This window comes from Globicephala melas, chromosome 11 (assembly GCF_963455315.2).
Source record: "Globicephala melas chromosome 11, mGloMel1.2, whole genome shotgun sequence".
In the NCBI taxonomy this organism is placed as follows: Eukaryota; Metazoa; Chordata; class Mammalia; order Artiodactyla; family Delphinidae; genus Globicephala; species Globicephala melas.
The window spans coordinates 8,964,142-8,979,602 of record NC_083324.2 but is presented as its reverse complement, the minus strand read 5'-3'; the positions used below and the strand labels follow the sequence as shown (position 1 = coordinate 8,979,602).

Below are 15,461 nucleotides of genomic sequence, written 5' to 3'. Positions count from 1 at the left end.
AAAGCATATACGTTACCAGTTAAGTCTGCGTCAGCAGCTTTTTGTCAAGAACAAACAAACAAACAAACTCAATGCCTGAACTCTTCATCAAGTTGTCATGGCAACCATTTCATTTTCTCTAGTGAGGAGACACCTGGGTGCTAACCTGAGTGTTAGCCCAAGCTTTTTGAAAGAAAAGCTCCCGTCCTTCCCAAAGGGGCAGGGTTGTTGATTTTCAATGTTGCTTCGGGCTCCAAAGGAGTCACTCTTGATAATTATGCTTTATTGTCTAGTGAACACACGATAGGGGGTTAAAGAGACGTAGGTGGCAGCTCCCAGGACAGCAGAGTCCATTCCCGACTTGGGCCAAGTGGGAAGTACCCCTTACAGGGAATCCACGGGAACATCACACTTTTTCTCCGTCCTGTCGGGTACCCTTCTGACTCTGTTCTCTGGGATAATCCAGAGACAAAAGCCAAAGACCGCAAATGTCACCTCTTATCTTTGTGTCCCCAAAACTTCCTTCCTTAACAATATCAACGAAGCTCCAAGCTCCTTGATTTTGCCACCCACAGTGCTAGGCATTGAGGACACTACAGTGAGCTAAGCAGACGCTTCCTGGTGTGGGAGACAGATGCTAATCTCACACATACACGCAAATGTTTAAATGTCAATTATTAAGATCGCTTTGTGAGCTTATAACAGGGTGGTAAGACCTAGTCTTGGCCGAGGAAGTGATGCTTGAGTAGAGAGCTGAAGAATGAAAAGAATGAGGTAGATGGGGTGGAGAACATTCCAGGGAAAGGGGAAAGCATATGCAAAGGCCCTGTGGCAGAAGAGAGCAGGGCATATTCAGGGAAGTGAAAGAGGTCAGTGTGGCTGGGGGGACCTGATGAGCTGTGACATGGAGATTAGGCTTGGGTTCGTCAAATGAGTGAAGACCATCTCATTCATCGAATATACATTCAACGTGTTCCCTGTGCCAGGCACAAGGATGCCAAGATAAATTAAACATGGTGCCTGCCTAGATTTGCTCACTTCTGAGTGCTCTCTCCTTCCCTGACTTCCACAAAATATTCTGGTTCTGTTCCTGTTACAGGGGATAATTTATCTCTGTGTTTTTCCTCCTCTGTCTGTTAGTTCTGAATGCCTTGACTGGGCCAGAGGAGTGCCCCAGTTAAAGGACCGGGGGAAAAAAGGAAGCCAATGAAATGGCTAGAGGAAAAAGTATCTGGAGAAATGGGAAGAAATGATGGTTCTTCAAAGCCCAAGAGCCTCTGGACGTGGTTACATTATCCGATGCTACATACACATATATTGTAGCAGGGCTGCACTTTGACCATGGGTTCAGGGTTTAAGAGTTTAAGAAGAGTTTAAGAAGTAGGACCACTAACAAGCCATCTCCTCTGCCACATCTCTGGGAGGTAGATGCCATTAGTCACCTCATGGTGTGTCAATATCCAGGCTTGGAAAGGCTAAGTGAGCTACTTAAGATCCCACAGTAGCTAGTAGGTGGCATATCCTACCTCCAGACCCAGAACTCTGGACTCCAATGCCAGTACATTTGTCGTATGTTGGAAGGCTCTTGGCTGCACAACATATATTTCCTAGATTGTACTCATTCATTTGTTCAACTGTTATGAACTGAATACTTTTATGTTCCAGGAGTTATGTACAGTAGGTCGAAATAGATGGCCTGTGCTCTCATGAGAATATTTCTATTGAGGGGATAATTATTAAATAACCCTGCAAGTGAATAATTGCAACTTGTGATTGATGTAATGAAGGGAAATAGTATGTTCTGTGAGCAGACAAGAGAGGAAGGGCATAGTTTATACGTGAGGGTCAGAGAAGCCCTCCTCGAGGAAGTGAGACTGAGACCTGAAAGGCAGGTAGGAGGTAGCCAGGAAAAGATGAGTAGGAACAGCATCTAAGGCAGAGGGAACAGCATGTGCAGAAGTCTTGAGGCTGGACAGAGCACTGCATATTTGAAGGACTTAGAGAAGGTGAGGGAAGGCGGAAGGGGGACCCTGCAGCGTTCCTGAGGCCAGGTTAAGGATTTTGCTCTTCATTCAAAGTGTGATGGGAAGTTGAGTTAAAGTATCAACACAGCTGGAGCCCCCTACACTACTGTCCTCAGCATTGAGTTTTGTTTTGTTTTTTTGCGGTACACGGGCCTCTCACTGCTGTGGACGCTCCTATTGTGGAGCACAGGCTCCGGACGCGCAGGCCCAGCGGCCACGGCTCATGGGCCCAGCCGCTCCACGGCATGTGGGATCTTCCCAGACCGGGGCACGAACCCGTGTGCCCTGAATCGGCAGGCGGACTCTCAACCACTGCGCCACCAGGGAAGCCCAGCACTGAGTTTTAAAGTGGAATGCGACCTGGAAAGAAACCTCTCGGGTCTGATCGTAAGTCTGGGAAGGTTTAGAGGACAGATACAGAGGAGGCAGGGACAGAGGCCAGACCGCAGGCCCTCGGGAGTAAGTGGGTAGGAAACAGTACTTTTGAGATCCATGATCCAGGACCTTGGAAACAAAAGGAAAGGAAAATGGATCTTGTGAAGGTAAGATCAAAACCGTGTAGCCACTACTCCTCGGCCAGGCTCACTCCTCTTGTTCTATTTCTCTTAGAAGGGTGAGTGTTATTTCTCTGCCCCACCTCAGAGCCCTCACCATTCCAATTAGGAGCATAGGCTGAGCAACTGCTTATCTACAATTTTCTGGGCAGTCTGATTGCAATTATTTTCTCCTTCTGGATTTAAACCATTACACAACTAAGATCGCTGCTGAGGAGTTCAGAGCACAAGTTACCCCTGGGTGGGCAATTCAGCTCCTAGGTCCCCGACGTTGGCTGCTGTGCCCATCGGCCAGGGACACCATTGGCTGAGTGGGTACCACAGCACACTACAGCGTCAGGCCAGCAGTTAGGGGGCCTGTCTCCATCCACACCTACAGTGCTGCACCGGTGGCAGTGGAAAAGCAGGGAAGCAAAGGCGACACATGTGAGCTAATGCAAGGGGAAAGGAAGAATTGAAGGGCAGGAAGGGAGCTACCATAGCTCAGAGGCAAGGTGGGAAAGATAGAGTCCAAACGGAACAGGAAGACTCACAAAACTAACCGCCATGATCAAAACCTATCAAAATTCATCAGAAAGTCATCGTCAATGGCTTTGAAAACTGAGATTAAGAACACACTGTCAGGGCTTCCCTGGTGGCACAGTGGTTGAGAGTCCGCCTGCCGATGCAGGGGACACAGGTTCGTGTCCCGGTCCAGGAGGATCCCACATGCCGCGGAGTGGCTGGGCCCGTGAGCCATGGCCGCTCAGCCTGCGCGTCCGGAGCCTGTGCTCCGCAACGGGAGAGGCCACAGCAGTGAGAGGCCTGCGTACCGCAAAAAAAAAAAAAAAAAAAAAAAAAAAAAAAAAAAGAACACGCTGTCTTTTTATAAGAATCTGACATTGTCTTCGGGTCAATGACACTCTTGGGTCCAGTTTCAATGAACACTTTACAAGCCCTACTTGAAACACATCGACTATTCCCAAGAAATGCCAATGTCTCTTTCTTTTAGCCGTTAATTTGACATCAGTATTTCTTTTGATTTCTGTCTTTTTCTGTTCACAAGAACTATAAAGGTGACCTTAAATGTTGGCAAGATTAGACGGCTTTGCATTTCTATACGTGGAATATTTCAAATGACAACTTTAGAAATGGAATACGTTAAGTTCAGACTGTTCTTTTAATGCCCTGGTTTACTTGCAAAGTAATAGAGAACATCATCATTTATTACCTAATGTATTCCCCAGTGAGGTACAAGCCAGTATTTTCACATTATAAAACAGAATCTGACATTGCCTCCTACAGAATGCTGTTAGGTTCAGTCTTGAAGAATACGGCCAAGGATTCCAGGGGATCCAATGGGATCTGGCAGAAGTGTGCCTCTCCAGGCTAACAGTGGGGAAAATGCTTTGCCTTTGTATGCTAAATCACTGCAAGACAGAGACCTCACACTGGGGCTCCTGAACCAGGAGGAATGGTAAATAACCTTTCAGATAATACAAGAGAACAAATAGTGCCAGCATTGCTACATAAAAGAGTAAAACCCCTACCTTGTAGCTGGGAGAGGAAAAACTCTTAAAATCAAAACTGAGGGATCACAGGGCTAGTGTGTATCCAGAAAACTCAGAAGTGACTGCCTGGAAGAATTAGCTATTAGGATGGCACACAGCTCGTTAGGATGGCGTGGGGAGCAAAACCCTGAACTTCCCAAGGACGTGGTCAGTTGGAGTCACAGCATCTCTCTGATGATGCCATGTGGGAATAGACACAGCATCAGGTTTCTGGTCAGGAGAGCAAAGAACTGAGATGTAGGTGATTTCAAGCTTGACATAATCACTTATCTCACGCTCCAGAAACTGACTTGCATTCACCTGGAGTGCGTGTCTTATATCCCTCCAAATACATAATGTAATTGTGTGTAGACTTAACATCATGTCTGCCTGGAGATACTAAATGAGAAAAATGAAACACAGTCAAACTAGGTCTTGTCCAATAATTATCTAGTTGCCTTCATTATTTATAATTCCATGCCGGACGCCTGTCCACAGAGTTGTGTCCCATAATATCTGGTGTGTGTGTATTTCTTTATGTATACTGTCTGTCATCTATCTATATATCACCTATTCAAAGAAAATAGGTTTTAAATAGAATAGCATGAAAACTCTCTACAGGAATGGGGCCATCTACTCTAATAAAGACTCACATTTTCTGAGCATGCCACCGGGCACTGTGCTATCTTTTAATTTTCAAAACGGTGAGAAGGTCTCTGTGGTAGGGGTAAGAATGAGAAGGGTTTTATATCAGACACTCTGGTAACAAATTCCTAGGGTTTGAATTTTGACTCTGTCGCGTGCCAGGAGTGAAGTAGCTCGCACAACGTTACCAACCAACAATCCAAGGCCAAGTTTGAAACCACTTCTAACAAGAAACACCTTGTTTTTCCAATACCATCCTTCTAGAAGATCCAAGTATCTCCCCCCCCCCAAGAAAAAACAAACAGTATTTTTCCTCATCATTACACCGAATCCTTTCACCATCGTGCATCATTTCATAACTAAGCAAAAGCCTTCAGTATGTTGACCCTCTAGACGATCGAAGAAGTCCCACTGCAAACACCCTGCCTCATTTCCAGCCATGTATCGTTATTATTTCTCAAAAATATGGTGACTCTAATTAGGAAGCAAGGATTGAAAACACTGGTCTTACCTGCCAAGAGCTTCCATTTCAACTTAGACATATGAATGTTTCAAACATTTGTCAGATAATGATGTACCCTTCCTCTTTACTCTGACTATATCAGACACATTTTTCATTTTTATTGTACAGACTTTGGAATGTCATGAGAACTATGAAACTTCTCCCATCTTACCAAAAGACTCCGCTAAAGCTTTCTTGTCCCACTTGTCAGTGGTCACTTGGGAATGCACATAATAGGTTACTTCTCATAAAACAGTCAATGACAGATAAAACAGGGGTTTGAGTTTACTTTTAAACAAAACAGAAAGCAAACTCAGCGAGATGGCTTTCCCTAAAGCAGGTTGTTATTCGGTGGATTCCATAAGAAAGATGATCATTTCAAAATGTATTAAAATTATAGGAAAAAGAACAGCAGAGTGAATACCGCATTTTATGTTACAGCCAGTAGATCAATCAGTGATAATAACACCCTGGGTTGAGTGGTTTCTACATGCTGGGCACCCTCCTGTGTATTTTACTATGGTCCAATTTGATCCCAGCAACCTTACAAGATGTCTATTGTTATAATGTCCACTCTAGAAATGAGGAAACAGAGGCACACAAATAATAGCAAAATAATAATGATGATGATGGTAACTAACAGGCTACAGATACTAGCTTTTCTTAAAACAACTGTGAATGCCAAGGCTATTTCTCACATCTAACACGTGCTTCAAGGGTAGAACTTCTCGTGCAGGCAGAATTTAGTAAGTGCACACCTTGTGGCAGACGTCGGATCTATCATCCAGTCAGTTCTGCGATAATGTGACATGTATGTTCTTAAAACTCACCATGCTAAGCAAAATTGTGCAATAGAATGAACGAGACTTATGGGAGAAATCGGGTTAAGGATGTAACACGCAGAAACGTCATCAGTGACATTAGAAAAGAAAGGAATCTAATAAAAATGGTGGCATCGTTTCTACACCTGTTCAACGGCTAAGAAATGCGTAAATATTGTAATACGTATGTCACTCTACCTTTATAAAGAAAGGACGTAAAGTTTGCACCTGGAAGCGAGTGCCGGAAGTGTTGCTGCTTGTGAGCTATCGTGAAACTGGAGGGGGACTTGGGCAGATGCTTGAGGGCGGGGCGTGTGTGTGTTTTGTGTAGCCCACAAGGCTGGGTTTGGCTGGGTGCAGTTTGCTGTGCTCACCTGGTGTTTCTTGCAGAAGAAATCACACATTTGTAAACTTCGTGAACTTCGTGTTATCCTCAAATCGTTCCCTAATATATCGATCTCATCAGGATGAATTTGCATTTTAAAGCACGCGTTACAGCACAACGGACTGTATTCTTCAGACCAGGTTAAGTGCTATTTGGCGCTGTACCTCATCAAAGGGGCCAACAGGGCAATCGTCCTGACTGGGGACGTGGGGATGCTTTATGTAGAAGGAGTCTTTGGATTGAACATCAAATGCAAACAGGCTATCAGAGGCAGAACAGGTGAGCAGAGGACATGCCAAGGGGAGAAGAAAGCAGGGGCCAGTAGACACTGTGAGAAAAAGGATGCGATGTGCAGTTACTACATTACGCATGACTTGATTCTAGATTGTGTTCCTTCTGCCACTACGATGTGGCTGCCTGATGGCAGGGAGAAGGCCCTATCACCATCACAATGGTCTGTGAGGCCACGTGGTAGTACAGTGAGCCCTCTATACCCACGGGTTCCACAGCCATGGGTTCAACCAACTGAGGATGAAAAATATTTGGAAGAAAATTGTTCCATAAAGTTCCAAAAAGGCAAACTTGAATTTTCAGCATGCTGCCAACTATTTACACAACATTTACATGGTATTTACAACTATTTACATAGAATTTACATTGCATTAGGTATCATAATTAATCTAGAGATGATTTAAAGTATATGAAGATGTGCATAGGTTATATGCATATACTACATCATTTTATATAAGGGACCTGAGCATCCTTAGGTTTTGGTATCCTCAGGGGGTCCTGGAACCAATCCCTCGTGGATACTGATGGATGACTGTATCTCACTGAAAATGGCAACCTGATAAGCGGACGAATGCACCAGTAGTGGAAAAGTAAGGTCTCTCTCACATAGCCTATCTGGCAAATAGAGGTCACAGTGAATTTACAGCATGTGGTCACTAACAGCTTGCCCTGGAATCTATCAAAACAGTCTTCAGTTAAAGAGCACTATAGAGTTTTCAACTTTCTCAGTATCTTAGCAATCAAGACTTACAGAAGAACTCAACTAACGCTAAATGCTACACCGATTTCTAAAGCAACAGGGGCATCTCATGATACGCACTCACATTTATCTGACAATGAACTTTGAGGCCAAGGTGAGAAAGTGCGCAGGGCAGATTCAGCTGGGCTTTGCCTGACGCTGCCGTCAGCACAAAGCTGTGTCTTTAACAGTATACGTGCTGGTACGTGTCAATCAGACAAGACATGAATAGGCCTGGATTTTCAGAAACTACTTTCTAGCTAATAAATGAGACCTATATTAAAAGTTTAAAATATATGACAGCAGTTACTAAGGAAGACTTATCTGGAGATCTATACCCCAGCCTTCTGATATAAATATTAGGCAGAATATAAATATAAATATTAGCAGCTCACATTTCATGGGTTTCACAGGCGTTATGCTAAGCACTTTTTTAAAAAATAAATTCATTTATTTATTTTATTTAGTTATTTTTGGCTGCGTTGGGTCTTCATTGCTGCACGCGGGTTGTCTCTAGTTGCGGTGAGTGGGGGCTACTCTTCACTGCGGTGCGCGGGTTTCTCATTGCGGTGGCTTCTCTTGTTGCGGAGCACGGGCTCTAGGAGCCTGGGCTTCAGTAGTTGTGGCATGAGGGCTCAGTAGCTGTGGCTCGCGGGCTCTAGAGCACAGGCTCAGTAGTTGTGGCGCACGGGCTTAGTTGCTCTGCGGCATGTGGGATCTTCCCCGGACCAGAGCTCGAACCCGTGTCCCCTGCATTGGCAAGAGGATTCTTAACCACTGCGCCACCAGGGAAGTCTCAGCACTTTTCATATATTAATGAATTAGAGCTTCAAAGCCACCATTTGAAAACTGAACTATTATTATCTTCCTTTTACAAGTAAGGAAACTGAGAGACAGAATGGTTACAGCCAAGGATTCCGTGCATCAGATTTTAAGAAAACTGCTGTTCTAGAGTATTGTGTAGAACACTTCGCCGGGGACTTCCCTGGTGGCACGGTGGTTAAGAATCTGCCTGTCAGTGAAGGGGACACGGGTTCGACCCCTGGTCCAGGAAGATCCCACGTGCTGTGGTGCAACTAAGCCTGTGCACCACAACTACTGAGTCTGAGCTCTAGAGCCCACGAGCCACAACTACTGAGCCCGTGTGCCACAACTACTGAAGCCCGCGCCTACAGCCCATGCTCAACAAGAGAAGCCACCACAGTGAGAAGCCTGCACACCACAACAGAGTAGCCCCCGCTCGCCGCAACCAGAGAAAAGCCCATGTGCAGCAACAAAGATCCAACACAGCCAAAAATTAAAAAAATAAATAATAATAATTTAAAAAATTTAAAAAACACTTTGCCGGCTTGACTCTCAATCCCTTGCCTAGATGTTCCTTAGTTATATACGCTGGATTACACATGGGGCTTGGTAGAAAAGCCACATTCAACCAAGGAATAGAAACTGGATTCTGGAAATTTATTTAACTTGATGATAAAATTAAGGCTTAAGTGTCCAAACACGTGGACATCGCAAGGCAGTCAGCATCCTTCCCACAAGCCTAAGCCATCGAGGATTGACTGTGGTCGGGGAGACTTTTCTCCACTGGAGATGAGCCTCAGACAGCCAGACAGGATGAGGTCAGTCCCAGGGAGAGAGGCTTGATCCCAGCTAGGAGTGCCAGAACCCCTGTGCTCTGATAAAAGGGATCGGTAACGCTCACCAACACCTTCCCATCTCTGAAGCAATTATAAGGAGGAGAAAGTAAAATGGTGTACAATACCCCAAATCAAACAGGGTAATTTTACAATACACAATGTTCATTTTACAATAAGCACTGGGTAAAACAGGAATAGCCTTCAGACTAAAAATAAATATGTTGCAATTTGCTAAAAAAATTGTACCAAAGGGGCTGCTGGGATGAAAACTCAGAGTCAAAAGGTGAGCGTCCCACCAAAGGCCAAAAAAAAGAGTGACTTAGCTCCCTTCCTGGGGCTGAGTGGGGTTCTATCCCTGTGAATCAATACCTCTGTGTTCTCTGCAGACTGCAGCCTTCCTATCTACCCATATAACTTATTTAAAAATACTTTCATAGTACTTACTACACGCTAGGTCCTGTCCTAAGCACTTTACAAATAGTAACTCATTCAGTCACCAAGATAACATCATGAGGTAGGGACTAATGTTATCCCCATTTACAGATGTGGAAGCTAAGGCAGAGAGAGGTGAAGTAATTCGTCCAAGGTCACAAAACAAGTAAATGGGATTTGAAGTTAGACTAGCTTTAGATTCCTCATTCTTAACCACTCTGCAATGTATAGAGGGTTTGGGGGCATAGGAATTCGGTCAGTGACGTTCCTTTTGGTTTTCATAGATTTCGGAAGTGTCACCAGAAATTATAAAAATTTCAAAACAAGTATCAAAGTCTTGACGGACTCTAGCCTGAAAATAACGAAATTAAACCCTCCATAAAATAAACAGCATCGCTTTTGAAGTCTTAAATTGCTAAGTAGTCTTTGTTGAGAAAAAGCATGTATGTATACACATACAGGCACAAACATTTACACATGTACATAAGCATATGTAAGTTACAGTTATATATAAATCATAAACTCAACACAAACAAACTATGGATGATTTCTTCAACTGCAAAATTTGCTTTTGAGTGGAGAAAGAGAAACAAAGCTTAAGATCCCATGGGTTAGTTTATAGCCCTTTCTTTCTTGGACTGGCTAATTCATGGTTTGCAAAGCCCTCATTAGTAGGACGACGGCAATGACCATGAGGGAAGGAAGTGACATTGCCTAGGTTCATAACACTCTGTTCTATGGTAAGACTTTCTTGGATAGGGTAGGCAGCAGAGCAGAATGGAGCTGAAGGTCTAAAGGTACTCTCACAGGAAAAGATGAACTGTAAAACATGGTCTAGTTCACAACCAAAGCAGCTGCACAGGGAGATCAGCGCGGTGCTTTGTGACCACCTAGAGAGGTGGGATAGGGAGGGTGGGAGGGAGACGCAAGAGGGAGGGGATATGGGGACATATGTATATGTATAGCTGATTCACTTTGTTACAAAGCAGAAACTAACACACCATTGTAAAGCCATTATACTCCAATAAAGATGTTAAAAAAAAGGATCATTAATTCAATATTGTCTTGTCTTTATATTTTACATTTACTACGTATTATACAGTTAGCGGCTGGCAGCTCCCTGAAAGCGTTCAGAGACATGCCCATTCAAATTAACGTTTGCTGGATAACAGTATTCCTTCCAGAAGAGATGGCAAAGTCTCTTTTAGTTTCTTCTCCAGAGCCTCAGATTGAAGAAATAAGGTCAGAAATGGCCAGGCAGCTAATAGGTCTGATGCCAATTCTTGTATATTTAGAGAAAGGCTGTTTGACCAGACTCATCAGTAGGAAGAACGTGCCCCTTATATAAACACATGAGCTCCTCCACTGCACGACCATTAAGCGCCTACTCTTTGCCAGCACTGCAGACACAATGACACACTATACACACGAGATTCCTGCCTTTGTGGAACCTGTGGCTTAGCTGGGGAGTTGGGCAGTCAAACAATCAGGGTAGTGGGCAGATGATTACAAATGGAGAGCCATAATCAAAAAAACTCCAAAAACCAAAAGAAAAAAAAACCAAGTGTTTTGAGTGCCTGTAGGTAAAGAAGCTGGCCGAGACTTGAGGCTGTGGGGGTAGGGCAGACTGGGATGGATGTTCTAAGAAGCAGAGGAGGAACATTCCACACAGAAGGAGACAAGAATAAAGGAAAATCACAGGCATGCATGTAGAAAGGTCTGTGGTTGGATGAACCCAGCATCTTCAAGACCTGAAGGAGTGCCACATGGACGGTGTCCTAGGGAGAGAGGTGGGGGAGAGTGGTGGGCAATTAGTCTGAAAAATGAGGCAGGGGGAAGACCACGTGCGACCTTGCAGAATCTATTAAGGATGGGGATTTTATCCTCAGATACAAGGGAAGACATAGTTGTGGAAAACCATGATCAAATACATTGTAAAGAGGCTAGGTTTTCCACTGATGTAAAAGGCCATGGGAGCTAGTCACGTGGGCTTTCTTTTTTTTTTTAATGTACTTGAAATTTATTTATTCATTCACCTATCTACGTGTTTGTTTATTCATTTACTTTCAGCTTTATTCAGGTATGATTGATGACTACAAATTGCATATATTTAGGTTATACAACATTATTTTCTAAGGTGTACAATGTAGACAACGTGTACAATTGTGAAATGATGACCCCACAAACAAGTTAATGAACCCATCCATCACCTCACATTGAATCTAGGCTTTAGGAGTCACGCAAAACACAAACATGTCTAAATGAATGACGGGCTAGGGATCATGACAGGGCACGTCATAAATGCAACTGGACCAAGGCAAGTTGTCTGTAGCTACTGATCTTACCATTCCCCACCCCCTTCAACCTTCATCTTTTCCAATTTAGGCAAGATAATGATTTAACGCACTGAACAGTAAGTGAATGGGTTGCTCTACTGATTTCTCAAGGAAGCGAAAGGACACAAGGACAGCTATGGGGGTACCGTCCGAACTACACGTAACGCATGTCAGAATGAGGCTTTGTAGCCTTTTAGCAACTGTCAATGTGTGGAGACCGGACAAGCCGACACCACTACATCTTGGCCCTTGCCATTGGTGTTTTGTAAATCAGCATGAAGTGAGAAGGGCTTACCTTCCAGGGAAACTCAACTCACTACTATGTAGGTACGGTGAAGGTGAACCCTTTCTTAAAAACAGGCAGAAAGATACAAATATTGACATAATGACTTTTCAAATAAGGTCCCAGAGTTAGCTATGTAGCAAGAGATCATGTAATGTTAATTGTTTTGTGAATGTATGAGGGGTAAAGAAACAACTACCCCTTACTCAAGGTTGCAAATGTGATCTTCATGGTTTCCTATCCAGCTGCCATTCTGAGTAAAGGGACTTCAAGTCTGATTCAAGGTTGACCCTGAACTTGAATGAAGGATACTTCTCCAGGACAGGCCTGCACATGGATTCCCCCAATGATTTTCAATCAGTGGGGAAAAAAAAATATATATATATACGTATGTATGTATGTATGTGTGTATAAACTCTCCAAGAAACGTGCAGAGCCATTCTGTCTCCCCGGGGATTGTTATGCTTTCTCTCCCAGACACAACCATGCTCGACATCGTTGTTAAGTGCTTAGCCTCCCTCTGCGGTCATTTTATTTGTAATAGTGTCTTGTGTGTTGTGTCTCCTAGCTCTACATACAAACTACCACGCTTACCATCTCCATGAACCTAAGTGCATCAGTGGCGCTGGGGATGCTATACATGCCGAAAGTGTACATCATCATTTTCCACCCTGAACTCAATGTCCAGAAACGCAAGCGAAGCTTCAAGGCCGTAGTCACAGCAGCCACCATGTCATCGCGGCTGTCACACAAGCCCAGTGACAGACCCAACGGTGAGGCCAAGACAGAACTCTGTGAGAACGTAGACCCAAACAGTAAGTATCTCTCCTTTCCTGCCATCTCCCCAGCCTGCGTCAGGAAGCTCTGGCAAACGTGGCGTGTGCTTGCCTTTCTTTGGAGAAAGACTGTGACCGTTCTTGTCTTACGGGCTGGGTTGCCTTGGCAAATGCTCACGTCTGCTCTTAAGAGTGTGCTCATTCTTGCCACCCTTTTCTTTTTGCTCCCTGTTGGAAAGCAGCTTTCAGAGGCTCTGCTTCAGAAGTGTGAAATCTCCCCCTTCCCTGGCTTCTTATCCTTTGGTCCCAAACCCTCCAACTGACAATAAGCACAGCTGATGAGCCACCTTCCTTGTTCCCTTCCTCTTAGGGGATCAGCTTCCCGCTAGGGAACCTTCGACATCCCATTGAACCGCAGCAGTAGGAAAGAAATTGGAATATTTAAGAATTTTGGAAGCATAACTTCCTTGCACTGGACCGTGAATGGGGAGAAAGTTATGATTCTTTACTAACCAAGCCTTGTAGAAACAAAAAACACATCGCATATTGAATAAAGCCGATAAACATTCATGCAAGTATACAGGCCCAGACACTACCACGCTAATGGCATGCCCACGTGGGGAAAACACCACCAGACAATTCCACAGGAGTTTCATCCCATGAAAGACAAATATTAGAGGTGGGATTAAGGATGAAATGCGAGATTTGATACCTACATGGCCTGTCTGCAATGCCTGGGTAGCCTTTATTCATCCCTGCAAATGACCACAAAGATGACGGACATACAGACACTAGTTTGTTAAAAAAGAAAAAAAGAAAAGGAAAGGAAAGAAAGACCATTTAACCAGAGTTAAATTCTTAAAATCCCCACTTGCTAATTTTACTAATACTATGGTGGTAAGAGTGCATTTCAGATTAAACATATCACTCCTAGGATTTGTTTTCCAGGACATTTTGACTAGTTCCATATAGAATGAGGCAGTTTAGCGTGTTCACGATACTTCCTGTTTTAAACTAGGGGAGGTTTCAGGTTGGCCATTAAGTCATTCAAGACTTACTGTTCAGTTATGAGCTGATTTTGTTGTAGCCAAAGGTTTACTGCCAAGCAGAAAGTAGTTCTTATTCTAAATACTCTGACGTAATCCTTTATGCTCTACAACTGAGATCTTTAAAAACCAGGAGACAACTGAGTTTAACCCTGACAACTACTGTACAACGATCCATGATCTTGGCCCAATCCATTTCTAAATAGTTGGCTGAATGACTACGGTGAAAGCTTGAGAGTCTGTGGACAAGGAAACAAAGGCCCATTAACAACATCGTGGGCTTCACGTTGACGTTTTAATAGGAGAGATCCTGGGACAGGTGAGAGGAGGGAGAAACAATGGATGGTCAGGCTCTGTTCTTGTGTCTTCAGAAAAAAATGGTCAATTCCAAGGAAAGGGAATAGATGGAGAATTGCTGTGATATTCAATGTGGTGTAGGAAGAGGCTTCGGGTTGAGACAGACCTGGGTTCAAATCCAAGCCACTCCACTTACCAGCGGTGTGGCTTTGAGAATTACTGAGGTTTTCTGAAGTTCAGCATTCTCATGGATAAAATGGAGATGATAATATCTATGTCACAAGTGCGGCATCAAATCTCATACATCTAAAAAAACAGTATGTCGATTACATGTTAATGTTCTTCCATTTCTGTAAAGGTGAAAAAGCCCACATTTCAGTGTGACTGGTTACACAGACGTGATGGTGACGTTAAAGGCATACCAAACACCATAAGGCAGAAGGAAGTGGCCAATAAAAATATTTCCATGAACATATTTATGCATCTATTTATATGTATCCTGTATTGATAAATGTACCTGCACAGTTATACTTTTGTAGCATTTTATTCTAGGACCCCTTGCCAGATTTTTCATAAAACCCTCACCCTGAAGATGTTCCAACAGCAGTTTTACATTTATATCTGTATACACACACACACACACACACACACACACACACACACACACACACACACACACACACACACGCGTCCAAAATCAATAAGCAGAAAATACGGTCAAAAGTCTACATGTATTGAAAATTAATGACCAAATTAGAAGTTTTGAAGTTGGATAATTAATCTAACACTATGCTACTTAGAAATAACTAGCTTTTTAAACAACATTTTAACTGTTGTTAACCTTTAATGATGAGGTTCTGTCCTTGTGGAGGCTATGTGGGGTATGATCGTGGCTGTTAAAATGCTAATACTAACACCGACACTAATAATAACAAAAACCCATCAGCTACCCTTTGAAATAGGCAGTAAACAGGATGCTTTGGGTGGAAGATCTCTTACTCCTCATGGTAACTCTGTAGACTGGTGATCATTATTCTCCTTTTACTGAAGAATCCTAGGAGCAGGGAGATCAAGGGATATTACCGAAGTCCCACACTAGTTAGCAGCAGAGCTTGGTCCGAAACCCAGGTCTGACTCCCAAACCCATGCTTGTTGCTCTTTGCTGCTCTGTTTCTCAGAACA

The 15,461-nt window shown here is 43.6% G+C and overlaps 1 protein-coding gene across 13 annotated transcripts in view; it reads left to right on the top strand.

Annotated features, from left to right (window-relative positions):
* GRM7 (glutamate metabotropic receptor 7) overlaps positions 1-15,461 on the top strand; it is an 858,094-nt gene that overhangs the window by 792,813 nt on the left and 49,820 nt on the right. For 11 of the 13 annotated variants that reach the window (XR_009565806.1, XR_009565810.2, XR_009565807.2 and 8 more), the window contains one exon: positions 12,729-12,975. The exons of 1 other annotated variant lie outside the window; for it this stretch is intronic. Coding sequence is in view for 5 of the 12 variants with exons in the window: in XM_060307843.1 (XP_060163826.1) it covers positions 12,729-12,975 (247 nt within the window). In the remaining 7 variants the exon portion in view is untranslated. Of the gene's footprint in view, positions 1-12,704; positions 12,976-15,461 lie in introns of those variants that run through there. One more of the 13 variants, XM_060307846.1, reaches the window with a different exon arrangement.